The sequence below is a fragment of the Aquarana catesbeiana genome, linkage group LG03 (genome assembly GCF_042186555.1).
Source record: "Aquarana catesbeiana isolate 2022-GZ linkage group LG03, ASM4218655v1, whole genome shotgun sequence".
In the NCBI taxonomy this organism is placed as follows: Eukaryota; Metazoa; Chordata; class Amphibia; order Anura; family Ranidae; genus Aquarana; species Aquarana catesbeiana.
Genome location: NC_133326.1, coordinates 606,964,693 through 606,987,471, shown reverse-complemented (window position 1 = coordinate 606,987,471; position 22,779 = coordinate 606,964,693). Strand labels below are relative to the sequence as shown.

General features: G+C 42.4%; 1 protein-coding gene across 1 annotated transcript in view; it reads right to left on the bottom strand.

Moving 5' to 3' along the window:
• Nucleotides 1-426: 426 nt before the first annotated feature.
• The window catches only part of IDO2 (indoleamine 2,3-dioxygenase 2), a gene marked incomplete at its 5' end in the record, with an annotated part of 87,266 nt that continues 64,913 nt past the window's right edge, over nt 427-22,779 (bottom strand). Inside the window, 2 exon segments of the mRNA XM_073622205.1 lie at nt 427-1,409; nt 5,636-5,784. Coding sequence (XP_073478306.1) covers nt 1,054-1,409; nt 5,636-5,784 — 505 coding nt within the window.

Below are 22,779 nucleotides of genomic sequence, written 5' to 3'. Positions count from 1 at the left end.
TAAGCAACTGAAGATTTCTGCTGATAAGTGAGGCCCATTAGGACAGATGGATGCTGGCACCACTACTGGTCAAGTTATTTTTGTAAAGATGGATATACCCTAGTAGAATTTTGTTCTACATTTTACATTGTAAGAAAGCGCGTTCATTATTCTAATCATTAGTGGGGTCAAATCAACCTTTGTTTGACCTCAGTGATGAGAAAATTTGAACAGGATGGAATTCTTTTCTCAGATGTACGAAATTCCAACAGGGTATGTGGTTTTTCGTTTGATGAAGGCCATTCATTCCAAAATCGAATGTTTAAACTAAAGGTCGTCTTGAACTACTTTCGAACAACAGTAGAATGTTCGAAATTCTATTATATACCCTGAAGGCTTTTCACCTTAATGCATTCTCTGTACAGAATATATGCAAAAACGAATCAACATATTCCCAGACTGCCCTTTTTTCCTATAAATATTTAATAGTATTTTTACAAATACAATTACACACGCGTAACACAGAATAGATAGCAATCAAAGATCCCAATATCTAAAATATCTCTGAGATATATCAAAAACAATTCCATAATCACATAGTAAAACAGAGTCAAACTCCCTTAATTACAAAACAAGCAAGTGGAAAAAAAAAAAAAAATCAATACCAACCATCACTAATCTTTGGGATTAAGCCTGCCCTTCTAAAAGACGAATAAAGTATTAAAAGAAAATGAATTTGGCCACATCATAACTCACTCCCTTCTCGGACTCTTAAAAGAAATTGGATACTACATAGACTTGTTATTCGGAGTATAGACGCAGGGAATACACTCTTGTAACGATTGATTTACCCACAATATTTATGCAGGAAAATGTATCAGATGAAGTACAATACATTAACGCAACTCTCGTCCTTTGTTTAGCATCCATGTGTCTCAGTTCATCATTCATGCATGTGGCAAATCAAGCAGACAAAGCGAAGCAATAAAAAGCTGACAGAGGTCCTAGCATTTCCATATACTATAAAAGGAATTTTCATTTGTATAAGTCACTGGTGGAGATTAGATCAGGATATCAGTGATTTCCAAGTATATTGTGCCTCAGTGTTCCCTCTTTGCAGGTGTCTCGGACACTTTTCAGGAAGGTCATAACATAGGATCCACCAGTGCCCCTTTCCTGTTCCCGATTTACTTCTTGGTTTTTCTTCATCCTGGCCCGGATTCCAGCTGTGGTCACATATTTAGAGACAACGCGGATGTGGAAGGAGCGGAGCTCAGTAAGCGCAGAGATGCACTGATTGAAAATGGAGAGGAGAGCCGGGTCCTCACACTTCAGTACATAGGCAGGGAGCTTAGGAGCCTCTTGAACCCATTTAATGAAGCCCATATGAGCTGGTGGCATGTAATGGCGCATCTTCAGGAGAAAGTCCACTATAGAAGAAAAAGTTTAAAACAGAACTTCAATTAAAAGTAGGCCAAACACCCTGGAATATTTTGCTACCCTAACAGACAGATCTAAGGGTAATTGTAGCCATTTTAGTGCACTTGCAACACCACAATTGAGCATTGTACTTGATACTTTTTTTTTGCTGTTAAAATTTCATGGCCAGGTTTTCCCTTCATGGCCTAGGAAGTACTTTATATAGTACTTTAAGTTGAGATCCTTAAAAAGGGAAATGCAAAATAAATATAAAAAGGATAGAAAGGAAAAATGCACCTTTGTTATAAAACCAAAAATTAACTGTTATATTGCCAACAGTCCTAAACATCATTTCTCCACAGTACATGTGTTTCATAAAGTGTCTGGGAAAAAAGGGTGTGTAAAAAAGAAATATGGTTGGGGAAGAAATTACAAGTGCTTTCCATGATGAAAGAAAGTATCCTTGCAGTAGATGGGCATGCTGCTAGTTCAATCCTTAAAGCTCAATGACAGCTAACCCAGGGATACATTTGTTGTTTAATGCCATGTGCAAAAGAACACTGTATGCAAAAAAAAATTACCAAGTAAAAGGTAAAATGTCAAAAAGACCAATGATTCCATTAAAGGTAAATACACTACAAAATGTACATCTCAAATACCCCCAAAGGCATCAGCATACCAAGACATTTTAAACAATTTCTTTGTGGGAATGGTTTGGGGATGGCCCCTTCCTGTTCCAACATGACTGCGCACCAGTGCACAAAGCAACATCAATAAAGACATGGATGAGTGAGTTTAGGGTGGAGGAACTTGACTGGCCTGCACAGAGTCCTGATCTCAACCCGATAGGACACCTTTGGGATAAATTAGAGCGGAGACTGCGCACCAGGCCTTCTCATCCACATCAGTGCCCAACCTCACAAATGCCCTTCTGGAAGAATGGTCAAACATTCCCATAGACACTCCTAAACCTTGTGGACAGCCTTCCCAGAAGAGTTGAAGCTGCAAAGGGTGGGCCAATTCAGTATTGAACCCTACGGACTACGACTGGGATGCCATTAAAGTTCATGTGCGTGTATAGACCGGCGTCCCAATTTATTTGACAATATAGTATATATTAAATGAGCCAAGGTGTATATACATGCATTCTTTAACTCAATTGCCATGATGGGAATATTTCTATACTATATAGTCTATATGATTTTGGTAGAGAATCCTTATGGAAGGGCGTGTATAATGTAATTGTAATATAATATAATACAAGCTAAGGTTGAAAAAAATGGGTGGCCTCAGAATATAGTATTTAGTGAATATAATATGTAAACATTTGTACCATCATCCGAACTAAATAGAATAGAGGTTTGGGAGTCTGGACCCTAACCAGAACTCACTAGAGGCAAGGGAGCAGGCGGACTATCTCGGTACAGTGTGGGAAAATACAAATAAAGTGTATAAACAATTATAAAAATTTACAAAAAAATGTATTAATACAAAGTACATAGCAATAGAATTAAAAGCACAGGTGACTTGTTCATACATAGTACTTCGACTAGTTTTGCGAGTTTAGTCGCTTTATCAGGAAATACATCTGCAAGTACAGTGGCTTGCGAAAGTATTCGCCCCCCTTGAACTTTTCAACCTTTTGCCACATTTCAGGCTTCAAACATAAAGATATAAAATTTTTATTTTTTTTGAAGAATCACCAACAAGTGGGACACAATTGTGAAGTGGAACGAAATCTTTTGGATTTTTGAAACTTTTTGAACTAATAAAAAAATGAAAAGTGGGGTGTGCAAAATTATTCATCCCCCTTGCGTTAATACTTTGTAGAGCCACCTTTTGCTGCGATTACAGCTGCAAGTCGCTTGGGGTATGTCTCTATCAGTTTTGCACATCGAGAGACTGAAATTCTTGCCCATTCTTCCTTGCAAAACAGCTCGAGCTCAGTGAGGTTGGATGGAGAGCATTTGTGAACAGCAGTTTTCAGCTCTTTCCACAGATTCTCGATTGGATTCAGGTCTGAACTTTGACTTGGCCATTCTAACACCTGGATACGTTTATTTGTGAACCATTCCTTTGTAGATTTTGCTGTATGTTTGGGATCATTGTCTTGTTGGAAGATAAATCTCCGTCCCAGTTTCAGGTCTTTTGCAGACTCCAACAGGTTTTCATCCAGAATGGTCCTGTATTTGGCTGCATCCATCTTCCCCTCAAATTTAACCATCTTCCCTGTCCCTGCTGAAGAAAAGCAGGCCCAAACCATGATGCTGACACCACCATGTTTGACAGTGGGGATGGTGTGTTGAGTGTGATGAGCTGTGTGGCTTTTACGCCAAACATATCGTTTTGCATTGTGGCCAAAAAGTTCGATTTTGGTTTCATCGGACCAGAGCACCTTCTTCCACATGTTTGGTGTGTCTCCCAGGTGGCTTGTGGCAAACTTTAGACGAGACTTTTTATGGATATCTTTGAGAAATGGCTTTCTTCTTGCTACTCTTCCATAAAGGCCAGATTTGTGCAGTGTACGACTGATTGTTGTCCTATGGACACTCTCCCACCTCAGCTGTAGTTCTCTGCAGTTCATCCAGAGTGATCATGGGCCTCTTGGCTGCATCTCTGATCAGTCTTCTTGTCTGAGCTGAAAGTTTAGAGGGACAGCCAGGTCTTGGTAGATTTGCAGTGGTCTGATACTCCTTCCATTTCAAAATGATCGCTTGCACAGTGCTCCTTGGGATGTTTAAAGCTTGGGAAATCTTTTTGTATCCAAATCCGGCTTTAAACTTCTCCACAACAGTATTACGGACCTCCCTGGTGTGTTCCTTGGTCTTCATGATGCTCTCTGCGCTTTCAACAGAACCCTGAGACTATCACAGAGCAGGTGCATTTATACAGAGACTTGATTACACACAGGTGGATTCTATTTATCACCATCAGTCATTTAGAACAACATTGGATCATTCAGAGATCCTCGCTGAACTTCTGGAGTGAGTTTCTGCACTGAAAGTAAAGGGGCCGAATAATTTTGCACGCACCACTTTTCAGTTTTTTAATTGCTAAAAAAGTTTAAAATATCCAATAGATTTCGTTCCACTTCACAATTGTGTCCCACTTGTTGGTGATTCTTCACAAAAAATTAAAATTTTATATCTTTATGTTTGAAGCCTGAAATGTGGCAAAAGGTTGAAAAGTTCAAGGGGGCCGAATACTTTCGCAAGCCACTGTAGATACAAAATTGATGACAATAAAGTCCAAATTATATGGAAAAGTTTATATGGATGGTACAATTGAATAGGAGAGGGGAGTAGTAAAAAGTAAAAGTTATGAGGCTGCTTACCCAAGTTCCGGTGCAAGCAGAGCACAAGGTGTACCCAGTGGAGCCTCTCGCGGCGACTGGGGGAGATTTAATAGATCAATAGGCTGGAGTCGGTGGAATAATGTACATAATGTAAAAATGCCAAGGTTAAAAGGTGCCAGTGTTGGAGGGAGAACATCCCAAAAGTGTAATGATCATGATGAAAAAAAAGTGCACGTGGGTGGTATCAAAAATATGTATGGAAAGTAAATGAAGGGAGAGGGAAAGGAGACAGAAGGAAGTGCAACAAATGAATAAAGTGTAGAAACCAAAATCCAATGAGTGGGAGCGACGAACCAAACACCAAAAAAGACCAGAGAGGTCAGATAAACTGCGGTGAGAAACATGAATCCCAGGAAAGGGAAAAAAAAAAAAAAAAAAAAAAAAAAAAAAAGGGGAAGCAGCCTCATACCTTCACTACTCTTCTGCCCTCTCCTATTCAGTTGTACCATTCATATAAACTTTTCCATACAAAGTCAATGACAATACAGTCAGATTTATATCTACTTTATCTACTTACAGAAGTATTACCTGATGAAGCGGCTAAACCCGCGAAACTAATCGAAGTACTATGTATGAACAAGCCACCTGTGCTTTTAATTCTATTGCTTTGTACTTTGTATCAATACATTTTTTGTAAATTTTTAGAATTGTTTATACTTTATTTGTATTTTCCCACACTGTACAGAGATAGTCCACCTGCTCCCTTGCCTCCGGTGAGTTCTGGTTAGGGTCCAGACTCCCAAACTTCTATTCAATCTAATGTAAATGTAGAAAAAAAAAAAACTCTAAAAACGTTTCAATAAAAAAAATGTGTTCCCTTGTATACATTTTCTATTGCAATCAGACCAGCGTTGAGACCAATGATAAAACCCTCAGACTTACAGCTGTCAGGCCTATGTTGAATTCCCAGTAGTTCATCAAAAGCATGATAGGTTGTACTCTGTGCTGCACTGCCCCCTGAGAGGTGAAGAGGCTTCTCTGACACACCTTCATAGATCAGACCTTCTGGCATGTTGGGGTTATCCTTCCAGCTATAAAAAAAAAAAAAAAATTAATACCCATTTTATTCAGCAATACGTGAACCCCTACATTTAGGGGTACATTCAGGGATTGTTCTAGTTTCCATAGAGAAGCATAATAACTGCTGGATCAAAAGCAACTCTAAGCAACAAGTGGGATGATTTAGTGAAGAACAACATTGCCATTCAGCAAAGCACAGAAAGCCCACTCAATTTAAATTTTCCCATGACCCTTTTTAAGGCTGATCAAAGCTTTCAGAGTGCCTCTCAGTGGGTCAATTCTATGTTGTATAATCTGTTTCCAGGAGGTTTCTGTGTTGAAGGGTTATAGATGTGAATAATTTATCACTGAAAATCAGGGGTGTATACAGAATGGGGGATCCCAAGACGTCTTGGGATCCCCCATTCTGCATACACCCCTGATTTTCAGTGATAACCACTTCAGCTCTCGTACATGAATACCCCTTGTAGACCAAAACAGTTTTTACATTTCTGCTACATTTCTGCTATGCTGCTTTTTATTCAGGCCCATTACTTAATACAAATGTGCTTATTTCTAATACAATCAGTGTTTGTTACAATAAACAAAAATTGTTAATGAAAATAAAAAAAATTAAATAATTTTCTTCTTTTTTTTTCCCCTTTCAATTATTTTATTTATTCAATCATAAGACAAATTCGAGAACGTACACAGGAGAAAAGAATAACACACCATCAAATTTAAACATCTCACAATAAGAACACAACATTAAATTTTGCAATAAATTGGGTCACTATCTAGAATAACTCAACGCCTTCACAATATAATTGACCAAAGACCCTATATCCTGCCAACCTATAGTCTCAGACTCGTCCCAGTCAGTTTTATACAGTTATAAAAAAAAAAAAAAAAGTGGGGGGGGGGGGGGAAGAAAGGAAAAATATATAATGAAGACCAAGACAAGAGAAAAAGGAAGAAGGGGGGGGGGGGAAGGAAAGTAAAACCCCTCCAAGGGAGTAAACCTCAGGTGTGCTCACATATCAAAAAGGGAAATTGAGATGAAAACCTTAGATATCCACTCTAGCTGCTCAAATTATTGTCAAGGAGAGTGCTTCCCTCCACCGAGGCCATAGACATTCCAAAGTGACCAGGTCCTAGAGCAACGCTCCTGCTGATGTCGTGCAGAGAGAACCAAGTCTTCTAATTTGTTAATCTCTTTTACTTTAAGTAACCACATCCCTATTGTCTGGGGTAACGGTGATTTCCATGTCAGAGGAATACATGCCTTAGCGGCATCTAAAAGAGGACGAGTAATAGATTCCTTATAAACCTTTTCTGGTATGTGAGATGCATGGAGGAGAAGGCCGGATCTTCTGATATTGTACCATCCATAAAAATTTGGACAATGTGTCCAACCTCTGTCCAGAAATTCTTTAGTTTGGGGCATTTCCAAAAAATATGTAGTACAGTACCTCTATCTCTCTGACATCTCCAGCACAAGTCAGAGGAGTCAGGGAAAATTCTCTTCAATTTCACTGGCGTTCTGTACCACGGGGTAAACATTTTGAAATTAGTCTCTTGAGTTTTCGCACAAATCGATAAATATTTTATTCTATAATTCTTCCCATTTTAAAATTATGCTAAAATTATAATTCACGTACAAAGTTATTTACAAATAAAATAAAGGCATTCTTTTCATTTGTGCTATTTTTAACTAACACTAAAAGCAAAAAGAATAAACAAAATGAATTTAAAAAAGTTTAACATTTTAATGGTTAAAAAAAAAAAAAAAAAAAAAAAAAAAAAAAAAAATCAGAGGCTGTGATAGAAGGGAGATTCACTGGTAAATATTTTGTGGGAGTGCCAGTGGGGGAGAGGCACGGGGCGTGCGAGGTCTATAACATACATATCTTTTTAAGACAAAGGTGTCCTGAAAACATAAGCACTTGATATTAATAGCAGTGGAACCTAGGACTAACTTGGCAAACCATACAATGTGCTGATTTTTACCAGCCTATACACCAATCTACAAAAAAAAAAAAAATAAAAAAATTCAGCGTAGGACACCCTAACGCAAATAAATGTATGCAGATGTCAATTTGTTCCTCTTGCCCTATTTAGACAGTGGCCTCCTGCACAAACATAGTGCACGGAGTTCTGAGGTTTAAGGGTTACATGTTTGTAGGGCCCCAGGGGAATATTTAGGATGTTTCCAAAATTAATTGAATTTTCCAGGGGGGCTTGAGAAAGGGAGGAGGCAGTTAAAAATATCATGGAAAACAAAGTCTTAAAGCTGAAGAAAAACGAGCAAAGGGGATAAATAACTGAATAGCTAGTTGAGAAGAGTGTGTTAGTTTAGGTGCAGGACTGGACACTAGCCTGGATGAAGAATAGGTGCTGCACCTTGAAGGACACATTTGCGATCTAACTGCATGTAATGGAGTTCATTTAGATTATCCGGGTAGGTGTCTTCCAGCTTTGACAGAAGTACACAATAATTGGATTAGAAGCCGTAATGCTGGGAGCCCTGGAAAAGTGGAGTTGGAGTTTAAAATGACTTCCCATTTCAATCTGCAGATTGCAGATGCTGTAATTATCTAAAGCTTAAAAGATTCAGATCTTGCTTCAGACCACCACAGAAATCTTATTTCCTGCTTATACGATTGGCTCACTACTTTCTCCGGATATCTGTACAGAGCTACAAGTTGAATTTCCTGCAATCCGATCTACTGAGGCTGAACTTTGCACAGCCGGCATATACCATGTCCTAGGGCAGCATGGCTGTTATGGGTGGCATACAACCACCCACACATGTTGCTGACTACTTGAAAAACATTCCTTCTTATCATGGACGTAGACAAGGGGGTGTTTGGGGTGTCTGGACCCCCCCCAGAACAGAGTTATTTTTGTGTAAAAAATATGAGCTTTGCACTTGTCCCCGTCCAGTCCGTAATTGTCAGTGGATGGGAACAAGGCATGCTCCTGTATTGATCCATCCACTGCCGCTGTGAGCCTCCCCCTCCTCACTCCTCCCTCCACGCTGATTTTGATCTTGGCTCGGGCAGGGGGCGGGGTGCTCTGCTGACATCTTGGGTCGGCTCGGGCAGGGAGCAGGGTGCTCTGCTGACCCGGTGCACACTGTGTGGTGACACAAAGGCACCTTTTTTATGGCATAGAGCACTGACCGCTGTGTTCTGGTGGGGGGCATCCCCCTGTCAGAACACAATAGTACAGTCGGGAAGATCGCTGTACTAATACCGCATTAGTACAGAGATCTGTCTGGCTGAACGAAAAAAAGCTGACAGTGTGTACCAGGCCTTAGACCGGACAATAGCCAACCTTACTGCAACGTTCATAAAAACTGGAAGAAGGCAAAACTGAAATCAGGTTCAATTTTCAAGAGGATCTGAGAAAATAGAAGGATGTGATTGCTTACTATAAAACACAGTTTTTCCTTTTTTCAGCCTTCTTATATTAAAAAGTTCCAGGCTACTGCCTTGCTTGGCACTGCAGTCCAACAGGATCCTTATGGTTTCTGTCCTTGCATAAATCGTGTATCTTAGTTATTGGTGGTGGAATAGTGTACAGCATCACAATCTATCTATAAAAAAGACTGCATCTAGCGAAGAGTCTCTGATGTCCACAGACAATATAAAGCTGAACACCAGACAATTATTAAAAGCGGAGTTACAGCTGCAAAAAACTTTTTTTTAAAAGTCAGCAGCTACAAACACTGCAGCTGCTGACTTTTAATAAGGACACTTACTTGTCCAGGGAGTGCACGATGGCAGCCCCCCCCCCCCCCAGGCCGATCCATCCATCGGATCGGGTGCAGGCGCCGCCATACCAACTAAGGGAAACCAGCAGTGGAGCCTTCAGGCTTCACTGCCGGTTTCCTACTGCACATGCGAGAGTTGCGCGGCACTTCCTGAATGACCCCGTCATCTTCTGGGACACACTAAGGTCCCAGAAGGCAGCAGGGGAGAAGAGGACTTGACACACTGGGCTGTGGTGATGCTGCAGCGGAAGTACACAAGGTACTCCATAAAAGGTAAAGAAAAAAAAAAACAAAAAAAAACAAACCTATCTTAAAGGAATGACAACCCCTCCACCACTCGATTTTGGATAAAGTTGTAAAAGTGGGTGGAACTCCACTTAAGCTGCTTAGTTATATATGTACATTGCCTGAATCTGTCTTGATATCAGTTTCCTATAGTCAGTCAGATGGTGTAATAAAAGGGGCAGAATTAGGAGCCAATCATGCTGTGCTGAGTGCACTTCTGCTGACAGAACATACTGATGAGGGAAGAGCAGAAGGATGACTTTATCAGTGTACTGCTGTTGCTACACTGCCTAATAAGCAAGGTGGATGTATGTCTTGACCCTGTGTTAACAAAACAGTTTCCTGTGTGTCCCTATGGTGACAAACATTTTACAATGTTGCAAAATGTCTGTCAATGCATACAGTGTGTATTAGTTCTAAATAATACACGCAAATAGACTGTGCACTTTGGAAGTGCAATTGCAGTCCTTTTCCCGAGAGCTTAGTAAATATGGTAAAGCTTCAATTTGTAAAGAATACCCAATCAGGTCCAAGGAAAAACACATGACTGAATTATGGAAAATCAACAGAACTTTACCATATTCACCAAGCTCTGGGGAAAATGAGTGCAACTGCACCATCTATTTGCCTTTAGTAAATCCATCCCTACAACTACTGGTGCCCAGCTTTTCACCTTTAGATACCTATTTTGTTAAAGTGCCATGCACTGGTACTCAGGATGCCCCCCAAGACTTACCTGAAATAAGTATGTAAATAAGGACACCCGACTTTGCTCCGACTTTACTAACTTGTATACCGGTTCAGGTTAGTGGTGTAAGCATTAAAGTGGTAGTAAAGTCAGTCATTAGAAAAATCACGGCTAAGTTGGGCTGTATTTTCTCTCGCTATTTGTCATGTTCTTCTCTATAGGTACTGTACATACTGTGTTTGCAGTTGCTCATTTTGTATTTGGGAGGATGTCTTGGCATTGTCTTATCTGTATTGTTTTTTGTTCTGTGTTTTATTTCTTTAACCACTTAAGGACTGCCCACATATACTGCAGCAGGGCAGCTCTTTAGCGCAAAATAACATACCTGTGCGTGATTGGACACAGCGGGAGCCAATCAGCGGGTCTGGCGGACCCAATGTCTGCCGGGAACCCAGCGATTGTCCAGAGAGAAGCTGAACGATGGTCTGCCTATGTAAACAAGGCAGATCGCCATTCTGCTAGTAAGGAAGACAGAGATCTTGTGTTTCTGCTTAGTAAGGAAGACAGAGATCTTGTGTTTCTGCTAAGCAGGAACATGGATCGCTGTCTTCCTTCAGTTAAACCACCCCACACACAGTAAGAAAGCACTCCCAGGGAACACATTTAACCCTTTAATCGCCCCTGATGTTAACCCCATCCCTGCCAGTGTCATTAGTACGACAACAGTGCATTTTTTTTTTAAGCAATGATCGCTGTATTAGTGCCACTGGTCCCCATAAAGTGTCAGTTAGGTGTCCGATTTGCCCACCGCAATGTCAAAGTGCCGCTAAAAATTGCTGATCGCTGCCATTACTAGTAAAAAAAAAAAAAATAAAAAGTCCATTAATCTATCCCATAGTTTGTAGACACTAACTTTTGTGCAAACCAATCAATACATGCTTATTTTTTTTACCAAAAACATGTAGCAGAATACATATTGGCCTAAATTGATGAAGAAATTCGTTTTTATTGGATTGGTTTTATAGCAATTCAAAATTGTCGCTCTTTTTTTGTTTATAGCGCAAAAAATAGAAACCACAGAGGTAATCAAATACCACCAAAAGAAAGCTCTATTTGTGGGAAAAAAAGGACATCAATTTTATTTTGGACAGTGTCGCACGACTGCGCAATTGTCAGTTAAAGCAGCGCAGTGCCGTATCACAAAAAATGGCTTGGTCAGGAAGGGGGTAAAACCTTCCGGAGCTGAAGTGGTTAATAAAACTTTTTGATAAAAAAAAAAAAAAAAAAAAAAAAAAAAAAGAAAAATCACTGACAGGAAGGGTTTTTATAACAGTAGAGAGCCTAGAGGTCTCTTCTGTCATAAATCTACCCATGCCTGTCAGCGAGTAATATGATCTGAGTCTCACATACACAACTCAGACCTCATTTATGGAACGCTCTGTTCTGCATGCGCAGAAGTGATGTCACCCATTCAAGTGGCTGAAGATACCAAACCCGGAAGAAAGACCAGGCGAAGGTGGAAGCTGCCGCATTGCTGGAAGGTTCTGTTTGTAGGCAAGTCTGTCACATACCTCCCAACATTCCCGGATTGGGTGGGACTGTCCCGCATGTTCACCTTTGTCCCACGGTCCCAAAGTACAGGGGCTTTGTCCCACATTACTCCATTATGCTAACAGCAGAGCAGGACCTGCTGCAGTGCTGTAACATCTAGCACAGCCAGGGATTGGTGGGAAAACCAGGCATTGGTGGGCAAGCCGGCAGGGGTAAGGGTGCAATGAGGGAAAGTGCAGCTGTCAAATTTAGCCTCTGATGTTGGGGATGGGCGGGCCGATATGTGCTTTCAGCCTTCTGACTCCACCCCACAAACAGAGCGCCACCCTGCTTCTCCCTGACCTCGCCCAACCGGTAAGAGGCACACTGCCCCTCCTCCTAACTTTGCCACCAGAGAGCGGCACCCTGCCCTTCCTCCCAACTCCCCCACCACAGAGCGGCACCCGGCCCCCCTTCTTACTCCACCCACCACAAAATCGGGACCCGGCCCCTCCTCCTGACTCTGGTCACCAGAGAATGGCACCCGGCCTCTCCTGACCCCACCCACCAGAGCGGCACCCTGGCCCCTCCACCTGACTCTGCCCACCATAAAGCGGTAGTGACATGTGTGGTCTGGTGAAGTTGGTGCTCCGCGGCAGGCTGAGGAGGGTGGACGCTGGGGCCCCCAGACGGGGCCAAGAGTAGTATAGTGGCGGGGGCCCCCGCAGTGCGAAGCCGGATCCGACACCCTCTACGTAACGCACACCTGAACCTCGCACTCTGTACGTAACGCACACCTGAACCTCGCACTCTGTACGTAACGCACACCTGAACCTCGCACTCTGTACGTAACGCACACCTGAACCTCGCACTCTGTACGTAACGCACACCTGAACCTCGCACTCTGTACGTAACGCACACCTGAACCTCGCACTCTGTACGTAACGCACACCTGAACCTCGCACTCTGTACGTAACGCACACCTGAACCTCGCACTCTGTACGTAACGCACACCTGAACCTTTGCACTCTGTACGTAACGCACTCCTACACTTCGCATACTGTACATAACGCATTCCTGAACCATACATTCTGTATGTAATGCACTCCTGAATCTCGCACTCCTGAACCCCGCACTCTGTACGTAATGCATTCCTAAACCTCACACTCCATACGTAACGCATTCCCGAACCTCGAAGCTGGATCTGACACTCTGTACATAACGCACTCCTGAACCTCGCACTCTGTACGCAACGCATTCCTGAACATTGCCCTCTGTACATTATGCATTTCTGAACCTCACACTCTGTACGTAACGCATTCCTGAACCTCACACTCTGTACGTAACGCATTCCTGAACCTCGCACTCTGTATGAGACATACTCTTGAGCTTCACACTCTGTAACGCATTCCTGAACATCGCACTCGGTACATAACGCATTCCTGAACCTCACACTCTGTATAAAACGCACTTCTGAATCCTTCCACACTTTGTGTAACACACTCTTCCACAGTGTGTGCAAAACCATTTGTAATGGAGATTTTATTCTTTTTTTAAATGATTGTACTGGGGTTTGTGTCTGAGAGTCTTGCTTGTGGCACAGCAATCAAAGCAGGAAGCCCAGGTTTTGTTTACCATGCCCTCACACTCTTAATCATTTGGCCACACCCGTTTTTGCAGCGGCGTGCGTAGGGACACTTCTCTCAAGCATCCCTTATTCTGAAGTTCAAAAGTTGGGAGGTATGCTGTCATAATGCGTTAGTATGCAGTGCATACTAGTACATTATGGCTTAAAGCTGCCAGGGGACCCTTTTTTTTAAAAAAAAAAAAGGGAGAGACTTTACTACTGCTTTAATCCCTTGCCAACCAGCGCACTGCGATATACGTCGGCACAATGGCACAGCTGGGCAAATGGGCGTATAGGTACATCCCCTTTAAAACGTGGAGTAGTGGGCTCGCGCCGCTGGCGGGGTGCGCGCCTGCCGTGTACTCCGTGAGCGTGCCCGCGGGTCCCGCAGACTCGATGTCCATCAGGGGCCTGCGATCGTGTCACGGTGCGGCAAAACAGGGAGATGTAAACAAGGCATTTCCCTGTTCTGCCTAGCAACATGACAAAGATCTACTGCTCCCCGTCATCGGGAGCAGTGATCTCTGTCATGTTTTAGTGAGACAATCCCCCCTACAGTTAGAATCACTCCCTAGGACACACTTAACCCCTTGATCGCCCCCTAGTATTTAATCCCTTCCCTGCCAGTGTCATTTACACAGTAATCAGTGCATTTTTAAAGCACTGATCACTGTATAAATGACAATGGTTCCAAAATAGTGTCAAAAGTGTTCGATGTGTCCGCCATAATGTCGCAGTCATGACAAAAAAAAAAAAAAAAAAAAAAACACAACCACACACGCAGATCACCGCCATTACTAATAAAAAAAAAATTAATAATAAAAGTGCCATAAATCTATCCCCTATTTTGTAGGCGCTATAACTTTTGTGCAAACCAATCAATATACGCTTATTGCGATTTTTTTTTAGCAAAAATATGTAGAATACATATCATCCTAAACTGAGAAAGAAATGTGTTTTTTCTTTTCCATTATTTTTTATACAGAAAATTTTTAACAAGTACAAGATCAACATTTACCATCGTAGTAGGAAGTAATTGTACATTTAACAAATTGGTTATGAGTTGGTTGCATCACGAATTATCCTATATTTATGTGAGGTTTTATGTATCATCATCCTCATTTTAGATTTATATAGTATGGTCAAACCTAAACCGAAAAAAAAAAAAAACTTCCAGGTGGTGCGCAGGTGTACTCCAACATGCAGCACTGGGAACCATGGGGGGAGGATCCCCATCTTCCCTTGTTACCACTACTAGATAAAACCTACTAGTTTAACTTCCGAATGGGGCCATAATTGGTCCAAGGGCCCTTAGAAGCAAATTCAAGTTGAGAGAAAAGAGAGAGAGAAGAGATGATAGAAAGAAGAAGAATAGAGGATAGTGAAGGGGGGTGCATTCTGACCCTGGAGAAAAGTACTCCCGAGCCCATTATATATCATTATATAGCCGAGAGGTAGTTAATCATTTAGAATTGCAGAGAAATTCGTTCTTATATATTTTTGGGGGATATTTATTATAGCAAAAAGTAAAAATATTTTTCTTCAAAATTTCAAAATTGTCGCTCTTTTTTGTTTATAGGGCAAAAAATAAAAACCACAGAGGTGATCAAATACCACCAAAAGAAAGCTCTATTTGTGGGAAAAAAGGGCGTCAATTTTGTTTGGGTGCAACATCGCACGACCGTGCAATTGTCAGTTAAAGCGACGCAGTGCCGTATCGTAAAAAGTTCTCTGGTCAGGAAGGGGGTAAATCCTTCCAGGGCTGAAGCGGTTAATGAATCAAGGGTTCAGTGAAAAAGCCAGATAACTACCATTTACAGGAGGGAATGTGCAAGACAGATGTCTCTCAGGAAAGGTTTGATTCAAGTAAATGTTATCATGACTCGGATGTGTTCGTACTGAAAATATACTATAGTTCCTCAGAGGTCAGTGTACAATAGCAGAAAGATGACAGGTATTATGGAGCAATCCATAACTAACATTTGGATTTCCATTTTTATGACCTGAGCACTAAAACCTCAAGACTCTGCAAGTCACTTGGCGGACAATATGATACTCTCCAGATAGTTGTATCTAGGACAAGACAGAAAATAATCCAACAATGAGCAAAGCTTTAAATGTGAAATGTTCTTCCAGATTTATTTGATCACTAAAGGGAGTTGTGCTCTGGGAAAATATGGTTATATAACATCGGTCAGTATTAACCATGCATGGGGACATCATCCTTCAACATCAGGCGATACTGTTTGCGTGATTTTACCTCGATTCGTCAGGTGACAATCGTGGCAAAATCGCGCCGCAATCGGGATGCCATTGGAGGCGACAGGGGGATCGCGAGCGCGTCCAATGATTTGCAGCGATTCGGGATCGCGGGCAAAACTGCGGCAATTCTGCCCGCGATCCCTGACGCCTAGATGTGAACAGAGCCTAATTCTTGTGCTGTCAACATCATAGTAAATAAGGATGAGCCGAACCAAACCTGTCAACCTGTCAACATTAGCCGAACCAAACCTGTCAACATTATAGTAAAGAAGGATGAGCCGAACAACAACCCCCCCCCCCCCCCCCCCCCCCGGTATGGTTCGCACAAGAACTTGCGAACAGGCAAAAAATTCGGACGAACACCGTGAAAGTCTATGGGACACCGGACATGAAAAATCAAAAGTGCTCATTTTAAAGGCTTATATGCAAGTTATTGCCATAAAAAGTGTTTGGGGACCCGGGTCCTGCCCCAAGGGACATGTATCAATGCAAAAAAAAGTTTTAAAAAAACGGCCGTTTTTTTCAGGAGCAACGATTTTAATAATGCTTAAAGTGAAACAAAAATGAAATATTCCTTTAAATATTGTGCCTGGGGGGTGTCTATAGTATGCCTGTAAAGTGGCGCAGTTTTCCCATGTTTAGAACAGTACCACAGCAAAAGGACATTTCTAAAAGGAAAAAAAGTAATTTAAAACTGATCGTGGCTGTAATGAATTGTCAGGGTCTCAGCAATATAGATAACTCATTGAAAAAAACGGCATGGGCTCCCCCTCCCCCCCTGTCCATCACCAGGCTCTTCAGGTCTGGTTTGGGTTTTAAGGGGAACCCTGCGCCAAGATTAAAAAAAAAAAAAAAGGCGTAGGGGTCCCCCCCAAAATCCATACCAGACCCTTATCCAAGCACTCAACCTGGCAGGCCACAGGAAAAGAGGGGGTGGGGCCCTCCTGAACCATACCAGGCCACATGCCCTCAACATGGGGAGGTTGGTTTGGAGTCACCCTCAAAGCACCTTGTCCCTATGTTGATAGGGACAAGGACCTCATCCCCACAACCCTTGCCCGGTGGTTGTGGAGATCTGCGGGCGGTGGGTTTATCGGAATCTGGAAGCCCCCTTTAACAAGAGGACCCCCAGATCCCAGCTCCCCCCCATGTAAATTGGTAACACCCTACCAATTCACAAAAAAAGTGTCAAAAATAGTAAAAATGACAAGAGACACTTTGGGACAAGTCTTATCAAAAAAAAAAAAAAAAAATGTCCCGCGATGTAAATCCATCTCACGCCGCCTGATGGACTGAAGAAAGAAAAAAAAAAAGCCACAACAGCTCCGCCTCCATGGGAGGCTCCCACCAAGTGACGCTTCTTCTCGATGACAGCTGTTATATAGCTGATAGCGGGGCCACCCGGTGACGTAGACAGGTGACCCCGCCCCCCCTCTGACGCCACGTGGAGTCAGTGGAAGGTGGGGTCACCCTTTCACGTCACTGAGTGGCCCTGCCCCTAGCTGTATGACAGCTGTCATCGAGAAGAAGCACCACCACTCTTTTTTCGGTCCGTTAGGCAGCATGAGATTTACACGGGACATTTTTATTTTTTAATAAAGGACTTGTCCCAAAGTGTCACTTACTATTTTGACACTTTTTTTTTGTGAATTGGTAGGGGTACAATGTACCTGTTACCAATTCACATGGGGGGGCCGGGATCTGGGGTCCCCTTGTTAAAGGGGGCTTCCAGATTCCGATAAGCCCCCTACCCGCAGACCCCCACAACCACCGGGCAAGGGTTGTGGGGATGGGGCCCTTGTCCCCATCAACATGGGGACAAGGTGCTTTGGAGGCGACTCCAAAGCACCCCCCCCCATGTTGAGGGCATGTGGCCTGGTATGGTTCGGGGGGGGCACTCTCCCATCACCCCCTCTTTTCCTGCAGCCTGCCAGGTTGCGTGCTCTAATAAGGTCTGGTATGGATTTTGAGGGGGACCCCATGCCATTTTTTAAAAATTTGGGCACAGGTCTGGTATGGATTTTAGGGGGACCCCTACGCCATTTTTTTTTTTAATTTGGCGTAGGGTTCCTCTTAATATCCATACCAGACCTCAAGGGCCTTGTATGGATTTTGGGGGGACCCCCACGCAATTTTTTTAAATTTTAGTTCGGGGTTCCCCAAAGGGCCTGGTAATGGACTGGGGGGGACCAATGCCGTTTTTTTTTCAATGAGTTTTATCTATATTGCCGAGACCCGTCAATTCATTACAGCCGCAAGCAGTTTGACTTTTTTTTAGAAATGTCATTTTGTTGTGTACGGTTCTAAACACACCCCCCAGGCACAATATTTAAAGGAATATTTCATTTTCATTGTTTCACTTTAACCCGTTCCCTACCCGCCCATAGAAATATGATGTCCGCAGATAGGATCTCCCATCCTGGGCGGGCGTCATATGACGTCCTCGGCTTCCCGGCGGTGTTGGGGGTGCGCACACGCGCCCGCCGTGTCATTGAGGAGCCGATGCGTGTGCCCGGCGGCCGCGATGACCTCCGGGCATTCGCGATCGCTTGTTACAGAGCAGGACCGTGAATCTGTGTGTGTAAACACACAGATCCACATCTATTAAGGAAAGAGGAGACTGATTGTGTGTTCCTTGTATATAGGGACACCGATCGGTCTCCTCCCCAAGTCAGTCCCCTCCCCCCACAGTTAGAATCACCCCTTGGTCGCTCCCTAGTGTTAACTCCTTCCCTGCCAGTGACATTTATACAGTAATAAGTGCATTTTTATAGCACTGATCGCTGTGTAAATGTGAATGGCCCCAAAATGGTGTCAAAAGTGTCCAATATCTCCACCGCAATGTCAAAGACACGATAAAAATCACAGATCGCCGCCATTACTAGTAAAAAAAAAAAAAATAATAATAAAAATGCCATAAAACTATCCCCTATTTTGTAGGCGCTATAAAACTTTTGCGCAAACAAATCAATATATGCTTATTGCAATTTTTTTTACCAAGAATATGTAGAATACATATCGCCTTAACTGAGAAAAAAAAAAAAAAAAGTTTTTTTTTTTTTTTTTAAATGGGACATTTATCATAGCAAAATGTAAAAAATATGGTGTGTTTTTCAAACTTGTCGCTCTTTTGTTTATAGCGCAAAAAATAACCGCAGGAGTGATCAAATACCACCAAAAGAAAGCTCTATTTGTGGGGGGAAAATTTATAATAATGTCATTTGGGCACAGTGTTGCATGACCGCGCAATTGTCATTCAAAATGTTACAGCGCTGAAAACTGAAAATTGGCCTGGGCAGGAAGGGGGTGAAAATGCCCTGTATTGAAGTGGTTAAGCGTTAATAAAAGCACTGCTCCTGAAAAAACTGCCTTTTTAAACCTTTTTTCGCATTGATACATGTCCCCTGGGGCAGGACCCGGGTCCCCAAACACATTTTATATGGCAATAACTTGCATATAAGCCTTTAAAATGAGCACTTTTGTTTTTTTTACATGTTAGTTTTCCATAGACTTTAACGGGGTTCCGCGGCTTTTAAATTTGCCGCGAATACTGCATATTGTTCGAACGTCCGAACAACCAAAGTTCGGCACGGACCTATGCTCAGGCCCAACCGTCCGCCCATCCCTATTAGTAAATAGATAGGAAAGTATGTCATATTTACTATTTTTGTTTACATTTCTTCAGTTACTTTTTTGCTTCCAGGCCTAGGCAAATTATGTCACACGTCCCAGGAGACTTCAGGACACTAAAAGCTAAAAATGCTAAGGGACCTTTTTCAAAGTAATTTCTTAGCAATATAAAAACATGGAGACATGGATGGATGCCCGAGTTTGCTTTGAATATTAAAAATGATTTAAATAGCATTTTTGGTTTGTGTTGCTCAGATGCAGTGTGGTTCCGCTTTAATTATTCTATTCCTCCTAACTGTTCAAAGCATTTAAATTACCTTTTAGGAAATGCAAAGATGCAAATAAGTGTATACAACCAAGGTGTAAAGAATTACTGGGGTCTGAAATTCACCAGTGACTTTCAGGCCAGAATTGTGCAAGATGGTCTAATATGTCAATGTACTCCAACCTGATATTTGAAGCTTTGCTAGATACTGAAGAGTTAAAGTGGTTGTAAACGCTGTACAACCACTTTTACCTACAGGTAAGCCTATAATAAGACTTACCTGTAGGTACTGTGAATTTCTCTTAAACTTGCAAGCAAATATTTACGGATGTCATCGGCACATTCGCACTGAAGAAACGGCTTGCTCGTGCCATTTCTTCAGCTGCTGTGCCATTACCGGCTCCGGGATGACATGTCACCGATCACATCGGTGTGCCAGGACCGCTGCAACAGTTCTTGTTCTAAGGTAAGCATTTCATAATGAGCTAGTATGCGGTGCATGAGCTAGTATGTGTAATAGACTGGGCAGATGGAAAAGCGCAATCGTCTAAGGCTCGCCAGTTCCTAAATGTCTTGCAGGACAATTTCATGGGTCAGATGGTAGACACACCAACTAGAAACAAAGCATAACTAGACCTACTGATTACAACAATACAGACCTGATCACAGATGTGGAAATACGGGGCAATTTGGGAAACAGCGATCACAGGTCAATTAGCTTCAGTATAAATCACACGGCATGGCTACATGGCAAATGAGGTTTAATGTGGAAATAGGAAACATAAGGGGAATACAAAGACACTGAATTTCAAAAGAGCCAACTACGAACCTTGCTATATTAATTGGGATAAAATCTTAGGAACAAAGAACACGGAGGAGAGATGGGTTTGCTTTAGGAGCATATTAAATAAGGCATTAGCCAGTGCTTCCCATTGGGAAATAAATTTAAAAGAGCGAACAAAAGTCCTGGGTGGCTCAACTCCAATGTAAAAATGCATATAAAAGCAAAGGAGAAGGCCTTCAAAAAAAATACAAGGCCGAGGGATCATCATCGGCATTCAAACTTTACAAAGCATGCAACAAGAAATGTAAGGGTGCAATTGGGGCGGCTAAGATAGAACACAAAAGACACAAAGCGGAGGAGAGCAAAAAAAAAAAAAAAAAAATCCCAAGAAATTCTTTAAGTACCGTATATACTCGAGTATAAGTCGAGATTTTCAGCCTTTTTTTTTGGGCTGAAAATGCCCCCCTCGACTTATACTCGAGTCACCGCTGTCTGCCTACATGATCAGCGTGTTATGCAGGCAGACGGCGGCCAGCGTGTGCTATTACCATTCGGCGGCCATTCACTGTTCAAAAGCCGCGTCGCCTCCTCGTCTGTGATAGGCAGAAAACTCCATTTCCCAGCAGTCAGCTGTCAGCCTATCATGGACATTCTCTCATCCTCGTCCGTGGTATGAGGATGAGAGAAATGTCCGTGATAGGCGGAAAACTCAATTTCCCAGCAGTCAGCGGTCAGCCTATCACAGACGAGGAGGAGGCGCGGCTTTTGAACAGTAGAATGGCCGAATTGTATTATGACACGCTGATCGGTGCAAAGCGGCACATGGAGGCATGCACAAGACACAGGTAGGATGCACACATACACATGCACAGGGACACAGGTAGGTGACACATGCACATATACACAGGACACATGCACAGGAACACAGGGAGGTATACAGCTGCAGATGGGCATTGTTGACCCTCTTTTTCCACTTACAGTAGCTGCTGCATTTCTCACCCTCGTCTTATACTCGGGTCAATAAGTTTTTCCCATTTTTTTGTAGTAAATTAGGGCCTCGACTTATACTCGAGTATATACGGTATATAAACAGTAAAAGAGGGAGGACAGACCATATTGGCCTCAAAGAATGAGGAAGGGAATCTGGTTACAAAGGATGGTGAGATTGTGAATGTATTGAATTTATTCTTCAGTCTTCACGGGGTGAATCGGGGGGGCTTCAGCAACCAAAACTGCAGTGTTTATCCTCATTACACATCACAGGAAGCATCCTCATGGCTAACAGAGGACAGAATTAGAAATAGATTTGAAAAACTCAAGATAACCTAATAAGTCACCGGGATCAGATGGCTTGCACCCGAGGGTCAATAGGAAACTCAGTCAAGTAATTGCCAGACCATTGTTCCTAAATTTTACTGTCTACTGACTGGAATGGTACCAGCTGATTAGGGAAAAGCCAATGCAGCACAAATATTTAAAAAAGGGCCAAAATACATCCCAGTTAGCCTAACATGAATAGTATGCAGGCTCTTGAAGGGGATGATAAAGGGACTATATACAAGATTTTAGTAATGAAAATTGTATCATTAGCAGTAATTAGCATGGATTCATGAAGATTCGTTCTTGCCAAACCAATATCTTAACCTTCTATGAGGAGGTGAGCTGCCATCTAGATAAAGGAAGGCCCGTAGACGTGGTGTATCTGGATTTTGTAAAAGCATTTGAAACAGTTCCCCATAAATGTTTACTGTACAAGGTAAGGTCCGTTGGCATGGACCATAGGGTGAGTACATGGATTGAAAACTGGCTGCAAGGGTGAGTTCAGAGGGTAGTGATAAATGGGGAGTACTCGGAATGGTCAGGGGTGGAAAGTGGAGTCCCCCAGGGTTCTGCCCTGGGACCAATCCTATTTAATTTGTTCATAAATGACCTGGAGGGTGGGGTAAACAGTTCAATCCCTGTATCTGTGGACGATACTAAGCTAAGCAGGGCAATAACTTCTCTGCAGGATGTGGAAACCTTTCAAGTAGATCTTAACACATTAATGGGGTGGGCAACTACATGGCAAATGAGGTTTAATGTGGAAAAATTTTAAATAATTTGGGTGGCAAAAATATGAATGCAATCTACTCACTAGGGGAATCAAGGATGGAAAATGACCTGGGGGTCCTAGTAGAT